Raw genomic sequence first — 18,355 nt, 5'->3', positions numbered from 1 at the left:
TACCCTAGGAGACACGGGGAGAACATGCAAACTCCACACAGAAAGGCCCTCACTTGGCTGTTTTTGCATTCGTGGGTTGTGTGTGTTTAGTTTCTACTCCCTCCTGTTGTGACTGACTGACAGTGTGACTTTAATTATTGTCGTCCTTGTCTAGTCTTCTTTGTCTTGTCATGTATTTTCTCTTGTCTTTCTTTTCTCTTTCTGTGGACTGCGCCCCTGGCCAGTGTAATAACTGGATGGGGGGGGCGCACTACAAATACTGAACCAACGAACTTAAACATTTGAGGGAAAAAAGTCCTCACTAAGAGTTTTTCAGTTTTTCATTGTGATTCATTCTATGTTTTGTAGGCAATTCGCCCGATTCTTCAATCGGACTACTCAGGGGAAGGAAATATTACAGAGTTTGGAAGAAAAGCGCTCCATCACCAACAATCAGAGAAAGCAACTTGTAAGACTACTTGTATCTCACCTGCTGGAAACCAATGGTGAAACGTAAGTGAGAGCATATGAATTATTCTGTGAACATACACTGAAAACAGATGAGATAAGAGCTTTCAGTAAAGTAAATGTACAATGTTGCTGTCCAACACTGGTTATCACACACACCATTAAGACCTGAGGCCGATTCTACAAAATGTCTTCTAAATCCTAACTGTTTTTTTTTTTTTTAAACTTGTGTTATTATGTCAGTGGTTTTCAAACTTTTTCATGTGATGGACCCCAAAATGTATATGCATTTGGCCACAGACCCCCACTCCGTGACACACTATTAGCTTGTATATCTGCTATTTTTGAGTAGCCAAAGTGTAAAATAATACACACACACCTAAAAGAAATTTGCTCAAAGTTTTTCCTAGTGCACAGTCACACGCACATTTTTGGATTGCTCCTTAAAATCCGATGTAACCATCTTCATGTTTTTTTTACAGGCAGCTTGGTACACACCTGGCCGGGGAAGAAAACCTACTACAGGTTTCCTGGAGGAGCGATTGAGGAACGCCAGGAAGCGCATGATAGAAGGCTTAAACGACCACACCACCAAGAACCGGAGGAACAGACCGTCCCTAGTACACCAGGTAATACTAATAACCAATGTTGATTATCCCCACCAGGCTAGATTGGACAAATGCAAGGGATTATATTTTCGGTCTTCTGTCCATCATCTTTTAAAAACTAGTCTCAGGCACCGCTGGACCGATTGGCGACTTTTCACACACTCCAAGTAGGCCAGAACCTCAAATACTTTAAATCAGCTGAATCTGTACTTCTCATTCAACAGAATCTGATGTGCCTCCTGAAAAACGTATTGAAATGGTTGAATGGATGAAGGTCAACATTGACACATTGTGATCTTGTTAAACTCAATGTTAACCTATTTTTGAATAATGTTTGCCTATTATGACCTGACCAGAAGAGGAATGTGAGGGTTCATGTGGTTAAGCAATATAACATGAGAGGGACTGCTGTAAAATATATAGTCCCTAGGTCACAGGACGGGTGTTGACAATCCAAACATTGACTGACTTAAATCATTTACCTGACACTGCCTGTCCCCTAACCCTTTTCCTAACAGGTACTACAAGCCCATATCATTTCTCTAAACACTGTTCTATTGTTTTTCAAAATGTATCAGATTTCACAAGACTTCCAGCAGCTTCATCCAGACGCAGTTGGAAAGCTGTTTCAGAACTGGCCTACTTTAAGTGACCCAATCCTTGCATATGCCCAGCGAGAGGGAAAACTGCCCTGTTTTACACCTGTAAACCTGTGATGTGACAATAAATATTCAGATTCTGATAAGATGTCACAACACTTCCTGTGATTATAATAGGCTATTCAATTCACACCTTGTTTTACCATTCAACATCACGGCAGAAAAGTCAATATTGCTTCAGAAATATCAATCTTTACTATACTATTTAAATGTTGATGTATTATGTATTTTTCTTATGTTGCGTTAATAAAAAAGATAATAAAAACAACATGCTTAACTTAAATGGCAGGTTATATTGCAAGTAACTGTTGTGTAATTAACAGGTGGGGACCAACATGGTGCAGTACCTACAGACAGCAGAGAGAAAGCAACCCTTCCCGCACATTTTGTGTCTTGGTGATGACATGACAACATGCCAGGTCTTCACCATTGTCTCAGACAGCGCCATTGAAACGGACACTTTGATGGGTGCAGTAGATCTGTGTTTTAAGGCTTTCTTTGTGTTTGACCTCGGTTACACAAAGCATTGTCTCCCCACCTGGGAGTTTATCCAACATGCAGTGTATGAAATTGATGGTGGACATGAATCCTCAAATGTCAAATTTTTGAGGACATCAGTTGCAGCGTAGGCCTAAAAGTACACAGAGAGAGAAGTAGCCTTTTAGTGATGTGATTGTGTCAAAAAAAATTTGACAGCTGCTCTCTAAAAATATGAATAACGCAACACATGATTGTAAAGGACAGGAGGCATGCACTTTAATAGCGTCAAAACATTGGCGTGTTTACACTGAACCTAGTCCTTTTAATGTGAATTCCTCCTATCCCTGTTAATTAATGTGAATTCCTCTTATCCCTGATGCCTTTTAGTGATGTGTCAAAAAGGTTGACAGCTGCTCTCTAAAAATATGAATAACACACACAAGATTGTAAAGGACAGCAGTAGGTTTAATTGCGTCAAAACAATGACACGTGTTTACACTGTACCTACTAGTCCTTTTAATTTCATTTCCTTACTCTACGTGATTTTATTTACTTATTATTTAGTTATTTAGACAGTAGGCACCCACTTTAACACATTGATTGCCTATATCGAGTTAACTCGATTTTAGAATCCATCACTTGCTTGCCTAGATCGAATTAACTCGATTTTAGCAAAAAAAAAATATATATATATTTTTTAAACTTTTTTTTTTGACCCAAAGACCAAGGAGATATGATTTTTCGAAGATTTAGACTCCTATCCACTTCCTTGTTAACTTAAAACTTAAAAATTCTGTATCTCGGCTCCTGAGTACTCTCTTGGCATAAAACTGCAAAAAATCTGAAAAAAGTCTGGCAGTGAATTTAATAGCGTCAAAACGCTGGCACGTGTTACACTGTACCTACTAGTCCTGTTCATTCAGTTCTTTTAATTTACTCATTTAATATACTTCTTTTATTTGTCTTGTTCATTTAATGGTTGTTCCTGTTAGTGTAGCCCTTTTTTAATTTTGTAACTTTGAGGAAAATGGTCTCCATCAGCGTTTCTCAACCTTTGGGCTAGGGTCCACTGGTGGGCCGCAAGGATATTGCACGTGGGCCCCCAATTCATTGGCAAAATACTATTTGTTTTGGTTTGTTCCTTTAAATAAATGTTTTATCATTGTGATACCAAATTATAGGACATGTTCGTTCCCAGCTCGATTCAATCGATTGACTGATCATTAAATTAACATGCTCTGAAAATGCTGATCCAGGAAAGGTTGAGGACCACTGGTCTAAAGGAGCCATTCACATATAGAACCTTGCAAGTCTTATGTAACTGCTGAATACTGAACACACACACACACACACACACACACACACACACACACACACACACACACACACACACACACACACACACACACACACACACACACACACACACACACACACATGTTTGGAAATAATTGATGAACACTATTATACATTATTATATTCTATTTAACCCAACAATATAGTTCATTTCAATCACTAGCTTGGGTCAAATAAACAACCCAGCACATGGTTTACATTAACCCAGTGATAGTTCATTTCAATCACTAGCTTGGGTCAAATAAAACAACCCAGCACATGGGTTAAAATGATCCAACCCAGATATGGGTTAAGACAACCCAGGATGTGTTCTGTCCCATAGTGACCCAGTAGCTTGGTTATGGTTGGGTTATTTTTTAACCCAGTTGTTTTAAGAGTTGCTGTTAACTTAATACTTTGTATCTCTTATTTTTGGTGTTTGGATTATTAGTAAATATGACTTCTTTGAAGTCTATGCTGGCGTATTCCATCAGAACGCTGAAGATAATGAGAAGGAACACAAATGTAATTTACGTCAAGAGGACTCTTTTCTCGCCCAGGCAGCACATCTTCAAACATACAGAGGGCAAGTCTTTTTTGTTTGGGCGTCAGTCAAGTACTTCAGCTGCCAGTAGTGAAAGGGGAGAGGACTCATTTCTGAAATGGTTCCTGCTTCTAATTCCTGCCGCAACGTTTGGCCTTGGAACAAGGCAGGTCAAACGGCATCAGTGGAAAATGCGACTCATTGCAGATCTGAGAAGTCTTACTACTGCAGAGCCTATTCCTCTTCCCATCGATCCTCTTGAGCTGAATAGCTTAGAATACAGAAGGGTGACGGTTCGAGGACGGTACGACCACTCACAGGAGATGTATATACTGCCCCGCTCATTGGTTGACCCAGAGAAGGAGGCTGGCACACTGTCCTCCAGTGGAAAAACTGGAGCAAATGTCATTACTCCATTCTACTGTACCGACCTAGGCATCAAAATCCTGGTGAACAGAGGATATGTCCCCAGGAAGAAGATAAGACCTGAGACAAGGGAAAGGGGACAGGTGGAAGGAGAGGTAGACGTGGTAGGGGTAGTAAGGCTGACAGAAATCCGCACACCCTTTGTGCCACACAATGATGTGGAGAACAACCGCTGGCACTACCGCGATCTCGAGGCCATGTCCAGTGTCACCGGAGCTGAGCCCATCTTCATTGATGCAGACTTTGGCAGCACCATTCCTGGCGGACCAATACTGCCCTGCCAAGCCAAAGAGCAGTAACTACGTTTTTGGACACACCGACTTATTTGGGTATCCAAATCCAAATATTTTTCAGTGATTTTTGTTTTCGTAGTTATTGCACTCTGCCTTGGCAGGGCAGAATAGGTGGACAGACCAGAGTCACACTGAGGAATGAACACATCCAGTATGTAATAACATGGTATGGTCTGTGTGCTGCAACTTCGTATATGTGGTGTGCAAAGTTCATCAAAAAGATGATAGTATGAACTGAACAGCTGTCTGGATAAAACTGAGTTGTGTAGAAATTATGTATTTACAAAAGATTGGTAAAAAAAGACATTATAAGAATGTATGAAATCCAGCTGCGTAAAATTTTAATAAACTCAATTTATTTTGAGCATCAAACCCTGGTATGTATAAGAACCTGTTTGAAAGTGTTTATTTTGAGTTCTTGGAGTCCATTATCCTCCAGGTGGCGTAGTCGACTCCAAAATTATATATTGGTTATGTCCACCTCACCACATGGGCATGCCCATATATGGGCATATCGGTTTCTGGACAACTGGATTTCCATATATGTATATATACTAGAAGTTCGGGCCGCGTTCACTTTGCAGTGCCACCTTACAGGCACCTCACAGTGTGAGAGAGAGTTTTGTGCTCTCCTAAATCCACGGCAGGCTTTGAAAGTACCCACTTCAGAAAGAGGTGACGTGCATCACCTCTCCAATGACCAAAACCCACTATGGAAGCCGTCGAACTGGTGCGATCTGACGGCATCCTAGAATTTATAGGTAGGATGTGATGTCATGTGATGTCCTGCTGTCGTGAGATTACGTCACACTGGCGTTGTCATCGTGATGTCAGATTACGTCACACTGGCGTCGCATACGGACAACCGACATGGCGCAGGATTCAAATTGTATATAGCGTGACGCGTCGTTCACTTTGCAGTGCCACCTTACAGGCACCTCACAGTGTGAGAGAGAGTTTTGTGCTCTCCTAAATCCACGGCAGGCTTTGAAAGTACCCACTTCAGAAAGAGGTGACGTGCATCACCTCCCCAATGACCAAAACCCACTATGGAAGCCGTCGAACTGGTGCGATCTGACGGCATCCTAGAATTTATAGGTAGGATGTGATGTCATGCGTGATGTCATGCTGTCGTGAGATTACGTCACACTGGCGTTGTGTCCATATTCGGAGTGATGCAACGTACATACAACATACTGACAAACATACTGACAACCGACATGGCGTAGTGTTGTTTCGGTATGTGGGCCCCCTGGCCATCCTGACACAGACACACCGACAAATTACAACAGATCAGTCTGGCCTGCTCTGCTCTCTGCGAGCAAGTGGAGCTCTGAATAGGAATGTGTATCGATCTCTCCCCGCCGCAGCACGTCGTGTCTGTGTGTGCGTGCGTGCGTGCGTGCGTGCGTGTGTCTGTGTGTCTCAGTGGTGGAAAAAGTACTCAATTTTTTTGCTTAAGTAGAAGTATCAATACGTTATTGTAGAAATTGTCAGGATCCACGCAGCATTCAGCTGCTAAACAATGACAAGTCTTTATTTACGGGGCCAGGCTTCCAGCATGGACACGTTTTGTTATTGGCATTATTATGGGGCCAGGCTTCCAGCATGGACCCATATTGTTATTGGCATTATTCCGTTTCTTCTTCTTCTTCTTCTTCTGCCGTTTTTGCCAGTTCTGGCTGAACCGTGCATTTCACACAACATGACTATCAATGAATACATTTGCAATTGTTAAAGATAACATGAAATACTTAATTGAGTGTTTTTTACATACTTCATTGTGAAAATAGCTGATCTACAATCTCACAACTTTTCAGATAGCAATGAGAGTATGTTTTTTCAATGTATAACATACTTCATTGTGAAAATAGCCGATGTACAATCTGACAACTTTTAATGGTTTGTGAGCTTGTAGATCGGCTACTTTCACTAGTTTTGGTTCTGAGGAGATGTACAATTTCTTCATTGGTAAATGGTTTGTGAACGAGTGATCTTTGTGTTAGTGAAACAGGGGCTTGGGTCATGACAGAAGGCAAGAGTTTGTGATCCTCAACAGACAATATCAGCCTGGACAAAGCTATAGCACTATAGGTAGTGTTGCAGCTACCTAAGAGTGCCTCACGATCGCAAGGTTGCCGGTTCAAGCCTCACTTGATGCAGACTCATTTAAGTTGAATTGCAAAAAACATGACTCAATCTATTCCGTTTCCATGGCTCTCTCTCTCTCTTCAATCTATTCCGTTTCTATCTTCAATCTATTCCGTTTCCATGTCTCTCTCTCTGTCTCTTCAATCTATTCCGTTTCTATCTTCAATCTATTCCGTTTCCATGTCTCTCTCTCTGTCCCTTCAATCTATTCCGTCTCTCTCTCTCTCTCTCTCTCTCTCTCTCTCTCTCTCTCTCTCTCTCTCTCTCTCTCTCTCTCTCTCTCTCTCTCTCTGAGGGTCGGCCATAGCTGAGTGGTTAGGGAGCCAGAGGCTCTGGTTGACCCAGGTACGATTCCAGGCCAGGTCAGCAAATGTGTCGATGATATGAAATTTGGCCCTGAGCGAGACTCTTATAACCCCTAATTGCTCACAGGCCCTCATTGGAAACAAGACCGCAAGGACTTTCATGAACTGACCTGTTAAAGGAATTATCATTTCTCTTTCTCTCTCCTGGCCCCGTATTATCGCTGCTTGCAGCTATATTTTAAGATTGTTTTGCAGTATGGAGCCTGACGATCATGCAGTGTTTTGCTTTTTATGATGTACCATATGTATTACCATGCTCATGTCATGTTTTTAGTCTGTGTTGTATTTACAAAAGATTGGTAAAAAAAGACATTATAAAAATGTATGAAATCCAGCTGCGTAAAATTTTAATGAACTCAATTTATTTTGAGCATCAAACCCTGGTATGTATAAGAACCTGTTTGAAAGTGTTTATTTTGAGTTCTTGGAGTCCATTATCCTCCAGGTGGCGTAGTCGACTCCAAAATTATATATTGGTTATGTCCACCTCACCACATGGGCATGCCCATATATGGGCATATCGGTTTCTGGACAACTGGATTTCCATATATGTATATATATAGTGTTGTTTCGGTATGTGGGCCCCCTGGCCATCCTGACACAGACACACAGCTATAGCTACGGGGTTCAGTGGCACTGCCAGCCCACCAAAACTGTGTATATGGTAATAAAACAGTATCTGACATAAGCTACCAAAATAAAGTAGATGAAGAAAATGTATATCAACATTGTAACAACGATCTTCCCACACAAGCAACTACATTAAAAAAAAAAGTATGCATTTGCCTGTTCAAGCCGCACAATAAAAATAAAAGGATGCAACAGTATCTTTAGCATCTAATGTGCATAAAAAGAAGGGACATGATGGACATCATAAATAACAGTATCAAATAATGTAGGTCTCTTGCTGTGCAAATCAGCTTCTACATTTATATATATATATATATACCGGTATATTTTTTTTATATATATGATATGTGACCAACAAGTCGTGAAAGCAGTGGAAACCGGTTATGTTCCATGAGGCCCCTCTCTCGACCAGCGATTATTGCAGAAAGGCGTTTCAGACCAGACTCCTTCCTGAAATCAAATGGAAATGAGATTTCCGGAGGGAGGGTTTACCAGGCTAAGGAGACACGGGGAGAACATGCAAACTCCACTCAGAAAGGCCCTTTCACCAACCCCACCTAGGGTATGGGCGCTGATGACGCGGAGGAGAAGACACGCCCCCAGCGCCCACAGCGACCCCGGCGGGAATCGAACCCAGGACATTCTAGCTGTGAGGCGACAGCGCTACCGACTGCGCCATCGTGCCCCCACGAATTTTAAAGTTGCATACTACATACTGTCATTAATTAATAATAACCTTTATCACCGACAAATTACAACAGATCAGTCTGGCCTGCTCTGCTCTCTGCGAGCAAGTGGAGCTCTGAATAGGAATGTGTATCGTGTGTGCGTGTGTGTGTGTCTCAGTGGTGGAAAAAGTACTCCATTTTTTTGCTTAAGTAGAAGTATCAATACGTTATTGTAGAAATTGTCAGGATCCACGCAGCATTCAGCTGCTAAACAATGACAAGTCTTTATTTTAAGATTGTTTTGCAGTATGGAGCCTGACGATCATGCAGTGTTTTGCTTTTTATGATGTACCGTATGTATTACCATGCTCATGTCATGTTTTTAGTCTGTGTTGTATTCATGTGTGCTCTCTGTGTGCAAAGCAAATTCCCGTAAGGGCAATAAAGGTTTCATTCATTCATTCATCATATTGTTTCCTGTTCTCCTCGTACTTTTATTGTGTAGTTATGTTCCTAATGTTCCTGTCTGCCCTAGTGTTTGCTACCTGTCTTGTCTCACCTCCCTTTGATTAGTTATGCTCTCCACCTGTGTCCTGTTGTGCCCCAGCCAATCCCTGTGTTGATTTGTCTTGTGTTCACCTGTGTCCAGTTAACCCTGTGTGTATATATAGACCCTGCAGTTCCTCATGTGCCTTGTTGGAATACATGTTATCTTGGTGTTCTGTCCAGTTCTGCGCACCTATATGTTTAATGAATCCATGCGCATATGACCTGCTCTGCTCCTGTCTGTCTGTTTTACTTTGGGTCCTACACATTTGTCTCGCACCATGACAGAAATACTCTGTTACAAGTTAAAGTCCGTAATTCAAAATATACTTGTGTAAAAGTACAACATTATTGGTGTCAAAATGTACTTAAAGGACCAAAAGTACTAAAATGTTTGAAAATAGATCTACAAGCACACACGTGTGAGCTTGTAGATTGGCTTTTTTTCAAATAGCCTACAGTATGTATAAAATAGGGCTTAAGTGGTTAATGTATGTTTTATAATATAATCATTTATATCTGAAAGTAACTAGTAACTAAAGTTTTCAAAAAATTGTAGTGGAGTAAAAATACAATGTCTTTGATATACTCCAGTAAAACACTTTACTCCAGTAAAGTAAAAGTACCTCAAAATTGTACTTTTCATTCAACCTTTATTTAAGATTCTCTGGGAAATCATCATTAAATCATGAGGGGGACCCTCATTTACACTGATGCCGAGATTACACACATATAAGAACAAATAGAAAAACGATAATGTTGACAACAAACAGTTAAAACAGTTGCAGACAGGTAATGCACGGTTCTTATATAAATTCTTGAAATGGCCAATGCTAGGTATTCAATTTCAGCTCTTGTTGCAAGAAGTTCCAGGAGTCATTCCCAGTTCCGAACTGGCAAAAGGAACAAGAGGGACTATCCAATCGCCAGAACGAGTAGGTTTCTGACGCAGCATGGATGAGATATACCATAAAGTGGTAATTTTCCAACCAGGGCTTTATAAATAAAGATGTGCCAATGATTATTGCGCCTCTCAGTCAGAGAAGATCAGCCCACCTTATCATACAGGGCACAGTGGTGAGTGTTGTAGCTATCACCAGTAATAAACCTCAGAGCTGAGTGGTAGACTGAGTCCAGGGGTTTGAGTGTTGAGGCAGCCGCATGATGATGATGATGATAGATTATATCCCCATAGTCCAGTACAGATAAGAATGTGGCTTAGATGATCCTTTTCCTACAGAGCATGGGGAAACTACGTTTTATTTCTGCATGACAGAGTTTTTCAACAAGGTTATCTATGTGATGTTTGAAAATTTATTTTATTTATCGTCCAGCCATATACCAAGATATTTGTATTTTCTATTGTTGATCCATTGGTGGTGGTGATAAGGAGATTGCAGTGGTCTATGTTTTTGGATTTAGAGAACCCAGTGAGCCATAGTCGTTATTTAGACGTTCGTTTTTTTTGTAGATCTAAATTAGATGGTGTAGATTCGGTCTATATCTAGACCAAATCTAGCCGATTGAATTTAAACAATTATTCCATACATATTGATTAAAAAAACCAACTGTAAGTTGCATTACTGATCTCCAAATATTGGACAAAAATAATTTGAATAGCCATTGATCAATATACAGTATAGTTTAGATTTAGCCTTGATCTAGACGTTTATATCAAAACTATATATCAACGTTCAAATGTAGACCATTTCTAAACTTTTATTTTTTTATTCATGTTGTTTGAAAATCTTTATTTTAGGGTGCTAACATTAGGTTAATAAATTATTATATATCTCACTATTGTCACTATTGATCAATATACAGTATAGTTTAGATTTAGCCTTGATCTAGACGTTTAAATCAAAACTATATATCATCAACGTTTAGATTTAGACCATATTTAAACCATTAAATGTATTTCATTTCTTAGTCATGTTGTTTGAAAACGTACATATGTTTAGAAATACTATTACAGCGAAATAATGCAGTTTGCATAATGGTGATAATATGCAAATATATATTTTTTAATATGTATAAATATAACAAATAAAGGCAGTTTGCACTAATGGTGATAGGCTAATATAAAATACAGAGGAACGAGTGAAAGCCAAGCAGTAAACTGCTAACCTCGCATCACTAGACTTTCTAATCTACAGTAAACCGCAGATTGGGTTTGGAGGTCGTTTTGCTTGTTTCTTTCCGGAGACTTGGCAACATTTTGTTTTGCTTAGCGGTCTCACAAGACGTGGCAACCCCTGGAGTGGTTAAATTTCGTAACAACACGGAAGTCAGCAACGCGTTCTAAAGGCAAGAGGAAAACTGAACAGAAGAGACTATAAAGAACAGAATTGCAAAAAAACATTCATTCTGAACTGCATAGGTGAGTGCTAAAGGATACATTATTTGAAGGAGATGTTTATTTGTGTTGACATAGTTAGACGTTGGTCATGTACAAGTTAGCGTTAGCCAACTAGCTACCAGCTGCTAGCTTCTGCCCAAACAAAGTGCAGGCGTCATGGCTGGCGTTCAATGTTTTTTACTGGTGGACCGTAACGAATTACAATCACTTGAGTTTAAATTCATTTTTTAATACTTTAGCAATAAAATAATCGTTTGTTTGTGTAATGTTTAATCTGGAGTTAAAACTTTACAGAACCTTGTGAAATATTTGATTAATGTATTCTTTTTTCTTTATTTTTTATTTTTTGAAGCAAAACCGACAAAGAACAATAATAATGGTGCTATCAGATCAAACACCACAGGTAATTATTAATTGAATGTTTTGTGAGTTTTAACTATAACATTATTCACCTTTCCTTGAGTTGGGCCATGTGTTGAATATATTGTTTAAATCAGGGGTCTTCAACAGGGGGTCCGGGACCCCTAGGGGTTCCTCAGAGTTACTACAGGGGGTCCGCCAAATCTTTGTGATTTTTAAATTAACCACTTCAACCAAGCATCCCTATTCTGAGGAGAACTTTAGCCAAAAATAGCAGATCTACAAGCACACAACGCTTGTGCGCTTGTAGATCTGCTATTTTCGGCAAAGAGGTTTGGTGGAGGGGGGGGGGGGGGGAAGCAGACCAAGTACAGAGTGGGTCAAGTTTACTTAGTATGGACGGTGTGTGTGGTTAAAAGTCTGAAAATACACATTAACATGAATCCAACACTGATGACAGTGTCTGTCAAACAAGTCTATGAAGCTATCTATGAAATCTATGAAAAGATTATATTCTATACAATATATATTGGGGGTCCCTGCTTTATCTCACTCTCAGCCAAGGGGTCCTTGGCCTGAAAACGTTGAAGACCCCTGGTTTAAATCAATCAGTAGACTATTTACATGTATTTACAGCTCTCTTCTAGGTAATGTCTAGAAGTGGCGAACTGCTGACTTTTGTCACATGTTATCTATATATCTATCTATCTATCTATCTATGTATCTATCTATCTGGCTATTCCACGACAATGACTGCAACTCCTTGCAACTATTTGTGGAGCAGTTACTCTGCTCTCTTCCTTATGATAGTAAGGTCTAGATAATCTGGATGGTAAAGTGCTGAGAATATAGCATCTCCTATCTGTCATATTATTCATAGATGTTTGGATGTGGGTCTATGTCAAAAGCTGTGGAAGGAGGCTAAGGTTATTCCTTTAAATATTTGACCTGTTTTGAGCAAAATCATGGAAAAGTTGGTGCATTCACAAATTCAAGCTTATTTTGTTAAACAAGCTTGCAACACATTCTCAACATGCCTATAGAGCTGGTCACTCTACTTCTACTGCTTTGATACAGCTGACTGATGACTGGCTTAAAGCTATAGATAACTCCATGCTGGTGGGAGCTGTGCTGTTAGATTTGTTTGTTATTTTGTCCTTTTTATTTTGGGAGTATTGTCATATTCGTTCATTACAATGATATACATCTGGCCTAATTATCTTCCCCAGGTGAATCAGTGCCCAGTGCCCATAGCTATGACAGTTTTGACAGCCCCTCTACACACCTCAACACCAGGTACATTTAAATGCTATGTTAATTGATTTAAGCCCAATGTTAAATATATATATTGTAGATGGAAATTGCAGCCAGTATCGGTGTTAATGTCCAAACAAAACCTTAAGAGTTTTCTAATTCCTTCATTTCTTTTTCTGTGGTAGATCTTGACAAAACTCCGGTCAGCCGTAAAAGAGGAAGAGCTGCACAAGGTGAATGAATGATTAACATTTTAAATATCAGGAATGACATCTTGAAAGTTTTTGTTTGTTTGTTTACCCGCCTGCATTATCGTTGGGACTACTACTACTATGTTTTAGGTCCTCTAGAATAAATGAGTATAACAGAACGTTTAGCCGGAAGATTAAAATAAAATAAAAAGGTATTAAAATATATTACGTATTTCAACAATAGTACATTACTGTGGGGGCCTTACTCCTGAACAGAAACAACTTGGACTCCACAATGAAAATTTGGATAAAGCACAGCATATATCATACATGACTTGATGGTGTAAGAAGGTGTAATTTCAATGTGTTTTCACACCCAGCTGAATATTGAAGCTACACACCGGTCCAAGTCAGATCCTGAACTACACAAGGTAACTTTCAATTGATTGTAGTAGTGCGCATGCTCATAACTCATAACACTAGTGCGCATGCTCATTACTCTATGTGTGGTCAAAATCGAACCAATAATTCTACTTCCGGCAGGCTTCCGGGTGCTTCAAAACGCCACTGAGCACATTAATTGAAATGATAGCTGGGGGCGGGGCAATCCGCCCTCTAGTTATATTATACCTCTATGGTCCACACGCACACGTTTTTGGCTCTTGAAAAGTGACTTCCTGAGAGAAGATGTTTAAAAACGCTGTTTTTGGACATAGCCTGCCCACAATGAATATTTTCAGATATGTTTTAGAGAGTCCATAAAGGTTGCACCGGGGGGGCTTGGGAGGGGGGGCTTCCCGTGTCCTGCTGCCCTAGCTGTAGAATACAACTCTCGTAGACGTATTTATGATTCTGACGTTTTCGTAGATTGAAAACGTCAGAATCATAAATACGTCTACGAGAGTTGTATTCTACAGAGCTGCTGCCCCACATATTACGTATTTCAACAACAGTACATCTACTCGTAAGAAGGTGTAATTTCAATGTGTTTTCACACCCAGCAGAATATTGAAGCTACACACCGGTCCAAGTCAGATCCTGAACTACACAAGGTAACTTTCAATTGATTGTAGCAGTGAGCAAAATGGGTTGCAATGGGGGTTTTCTCTCCCCTACAGTGAAGCCGTAATCTGGGCCAAGAAAATGTCTTGACTCTACTCCACCTTTCAATTGACTATAACAGTAATCCTCAATGGTGATGTTGCAAGTATGACATGTAGCCTAATTACCTTGTCTTTCACCAACAGGAAATCTTATCAGAACTCCCAGGAGAAAGTCACAGGATTCCAAAAGGTACATTTTGATAAAGTTTGTAAGTCATCTTACTCTGGCAAAGATTTAATTGGGGAGAGATAATGATGTTGAACTTGAAAACAAGTAATGTTGTTTATTAAGATCTGCACCAGCCAAAATATAGCCTCAAATTCTAAATCACAGGCAGACTGTCACATGGTTTGTTTCTTTCAGTTTCCCATGTCGGAGAAAAGTAAGAATGGAAGTATTATTTATCACTTTCCACTGTGTTAGTGTATTATTTCTGTTTCATATCAACATAATTGTCTTCATTGCAGGTTGGCAGAGTGTGCCGTTTTTCTTTTTGCAATTTAGCTTTGCGTTTTCTTTTTGTTTCAGACTTTTCACCAATGCCCTGATGAGTCCTTTCTACTTGCATGGACAGCAGGAGAGAGCTTTCAAAAGCACTGCCTTCTATCTGTCATCAATGGTAAAAATAACTTTGTCAGTGCTAGTTATTTGTTGATTGCTTATTCACGTTGTACACGTGTGACTGACATATACTAGATAACCTCTGTAATGTCTACTGTCAGCCTGAGAGTTATTTGTCATTGTTTTGACTGCAGAAGCCGTTCAGAAGACATTCAGAGACACAATGGAGGACCTGGTCAGCGCTGCCATCTCTGACCACTTCAAGCAGGCGCCTGGTAGAAGTGGTGGAGGGAGTTAATAGAAGAAGAGGGCAACTCCTTGAAGCAAATCCAATGTTATTATTTCGTCAAAACATTTTGTTAAGACTTGTCTTTTCTAGTTGTTTAACCCAATAGGACAGGGAACGCATCTGTGTCACTTAAGATTTATTTGGCTATTCAAAAAATAGCAGATCTACAAGCTCATAGCGCGGAACTCTGTCCGGCGCTATAAGAGCTTGTAGATCTTCTATTTTTTGAAGAGTTTTGTAAAAAAAAAAAGTGCAAATCTTTGAATATATGTACACACACACACACACACACACACACACACACACACACACACACACACACACACACACACACACACACACACATACACACACACACACATTTCTAACTCAAATCTAGGCAAAGCAAAGATTTGAGGAAAAAACATACATTCAAAGAAATATAGCAGATCAACAAGCTCGTAGCGTGGCACCGTGCTATGAGCTTGTAGATCTGCTATTTTTTAATAGCTCAAGTATAAGATGTGTTAAAGTGTTTAAAATCTAACATGACAGGTCTTAATGGTTTAAAGCATTAAGAGGTGCAAAAATTAAAGAACGATTGTACAAGCTTTGGTATGTTTTTTGTTGTTGAAATATGTATTGTGATTGAACTTACAGTTGAAGGGTAGTTATGTTCAGAGTAAATCAATGTTAACATTAAGAAAAATGATTTTATCCATTGGTACAATAAAGAATAGCATGACATTAGTGTTACACTGCAACCTATTTAATCCCGAAAGATGACAACATAATGTAAACAAATTATCAGAACATCATGGGACTACACTACAAAGGTAAGCAAAAAGGGTTAAATTTGGTCCATCATGTATTTTTGGCAGAGAACCAGGATCTGCATTAAAATTGAGGGATTTAAATAGGTTTTGTGTAATCTGATAGATCTTAAAGGTATATAATGCCTACACATTGTTTGGATGTTATTTAAACATCTGATTTAATTATAAGTATATTAATATCCTTATTAAATAGACGTTTACATGACGTCTAAACAACGTCTATAGTCTATAATTGGGTTAAAATTAGACGTCTAAATAACGTCTAGGTTAAAATTGGTTTATGACGGGTCTAAAAATGAACGTTTTTTCGACGTCTAGGCTAAGCTTAGACGTTGTTTCAACGTCATTTGAACGGTTATATATTTATATCTAGCCGTTCAAACGACGTTGAAACAACGTCTAGGCTAGGTTTAGACGTTGAAAAAACTTTCAATTCTAGACCACTCATAAACCGGATTTAGACTAGACGGCTAGGTGACGTTTAGACGTCATTTAGACGTCTAATAGACCGAAAAATGCTCAGTGGGAAGGCCATGAATTTTGTTTTATTGCCATTAAGTGTTCATTTAAGATTGTTAAAGGAGTGCTGTAGCGAGTTAAAGGAGCGTTGTAGTTTTCCGATGGCCAATACAGTGGAGTCAGCGGTACAGTATAGGATTGTCGTTGGCATAAGTACAGTACTTGAGTAAATGTACTTAGTTACTTTACAGTACACCACTGTGTTTATGTAGATATACGGGCTGTAAATGGATAAAGTGCTCAGGTCTAACATGTTACCTGATTATATATGAAAAATAAATAAGTTGTAATATTTTGGAGGTTTGATCTATAGAGCGTGCCAACGACTCGTCACCACGGGGGGCGTGGCATAGTAGCTGCAGACATACTTGAGGGGGGGCAATGTTAAGTCAACCTGGTTTTTACCCCTCAAAGATGTCCGCCGCTACCAAAAGACACTTGTTGACGCCCCCTTCAGGATTTTTGGCACGCTCTATAACAATACTGATCAATGTACTGATCAATTCTATCAATCAATGAATAGCCTACTATCTGCATCAAAGTGCTTGTGATGCCATGCACTGCTTGTGGAAGTACAATTGCATCTGACTCAACTTAAACTAGAATAAATCACTGTATTTCAGTTAAGATGGCTGGCATTATGGATCTTTTATTTTCCATCTGTAGCTGGCAATGTATGCACTAAAAACAACATGCATATGTTGCAAGCTAGAGATGCATTTTTCCTACGTGTAATATCACAGTCCTCAGTCCTTTGCATTAGTTAGAGTTGGATAATAGAGAGATAAGCATTTATTGGACAACATAGAAGCATGACACCTGAAAGCAGAAATGTACATGCATGCACGGTTACATTTATACATTCATTAGTTGTCCATACTCACTTGACAAATAACAAGCACACTGTAATCTAAATGTATATGAATAAATACATAATTTTACAATGCACGTTGTAATTGTTATTTTGGAATATGGGGGTGGCTCTTAAAAGAGCCTATGGTTGTTGAGCTAGACCACGTCATCTTGCCAAGAAACAGCACCCACTTCAGAGAAGAAGGATGCGAAGCAGTCTCTCCTGAAGAGGGGCTCTCGTGCAGCATTGTTGTTGCCCACTCTTCCAATGCTACGAAGCCAAGGAACCTCTCCTTCCACGGGCAGGTCCACAGCTGGTGTTCGAGCAGCAGGTGCAGCACCAGGAGCAGCAGCAGGTCCACGGATGATGCCTTATCTCCTGAGGAAGTTGTGCAGGACACATGTGGCCTTGACGCAGGCATCTGCATTGGCTGGGTGTCCCCTTGTAGTTGTGGAACTGAGAACCGGTTGCCGAGGGGGCCTGGATGACGGCATGCTTCCCATCTATGGATCCCACACAATTTGGAAAGTTCCAACGTCGCAGGAAGGTAGCAGCGATGGCACGACAGTCGTCTGTGGTGGGTACAGGCATGAGGTCACTAACAAGACACTCGCAGATGGCCTTGGCAACGTCTGGCACGATCCCAGACACTGTTGAGATATCCACACGGTAGCTGCCAGCTGTGGTCCGGTAGCTGTCTCCAGTGGCCAAGAAGCTTGAAAACACAATAGAAAAATATGTAGTAGTCATTATTATATATTATTATTATTAGGTTTCGAGAGCCTGTAAGGCTTCGAACCCTATTACATCTCTACACTTTCATTATTATTCTTCCGCCGGTTTTGCCAGTTCTGGCCTAACCGCCTGGTCACTTTTTATTAAATTCGGCAATATGGTA

The 18,355-nt window shown here is 39.9% G+C and overlaps 1 protein-coding gene and 2 long non-coding RNA genes across 3 annotated transcripts; all 3 read left to right on the top strand.

Annotated features, from left to right (window-relative positions):
• Positions 1 to 3,985: 3,985 nt before the first annotated feature.
• LOC311052413 (surfeit locus protein 1-like) lies at positions 3,986 to 5,025 on the top strand (the record flags this gene model as incomplete). Its single annotated transcript, XM_084067379.1, has 2 exons — positions 3,986 to 4,794; positions 4,899 to 5,025. The coding sequence occupies 2 exons, from the start codon at positions 3,986 to 3,988 to the stop codon at positions 5,023 to 5,025; spliced, it is 936 nt and encodes a 311-aa protein (XP_083923505.1).
• A 6,399-nt stretch (positions 5,026 to 11,424) lies between these two features.
• On the top strand, positions 11,425 to 13,347 carry LOC311052261. Its single transcript, XR_014601489.1, has 4 exons — positions 11,425 to 11,532; positions 11,864 to 11,914; positions 13,101 to 13,167; positions 13,311 to 13,347. It is a non-coding gene; the product is annotated as an uncharacterized lncRNA (long non-coding RNA).
• Positions 13,348 to 14,315: 968 nt separating this feature from the next.
• On the top strand, positions 14,316 to 15,286 carry LOC311052260. The gene is made up of 4 exons (XR_014601488.1): positions 14,316 to 14,368; positions 14,564 to 14,609; positions 14,949 to 15,039; positions 15,176 to 15,286. It is a non-coding gene; the product is annotated as an uncharacterized lncRNA (long non-coding RNA).
• The last annotated feature ends 3,069 nt before the right edge of the window (positions 15,287 to 18,355 follow it).

This window comes from Gymnoscopelus microlampas (genome assembly GCF_963454915.1).
Source record: "Gymnoscopelus microlampas genome assembly, chromosome: 9".
Lineage (NCBI taxonomy): Eukaryota > Metazoa > Chordata > Actinopteri > Myctophiformes > Myctophidae > Gymnoscopelus > Gymnoscopelus microlampas.
Note: the sequence above shows the minus strand (reverse complement) of the source record. Positions and strands in the feature narration are given on the sequence as shown.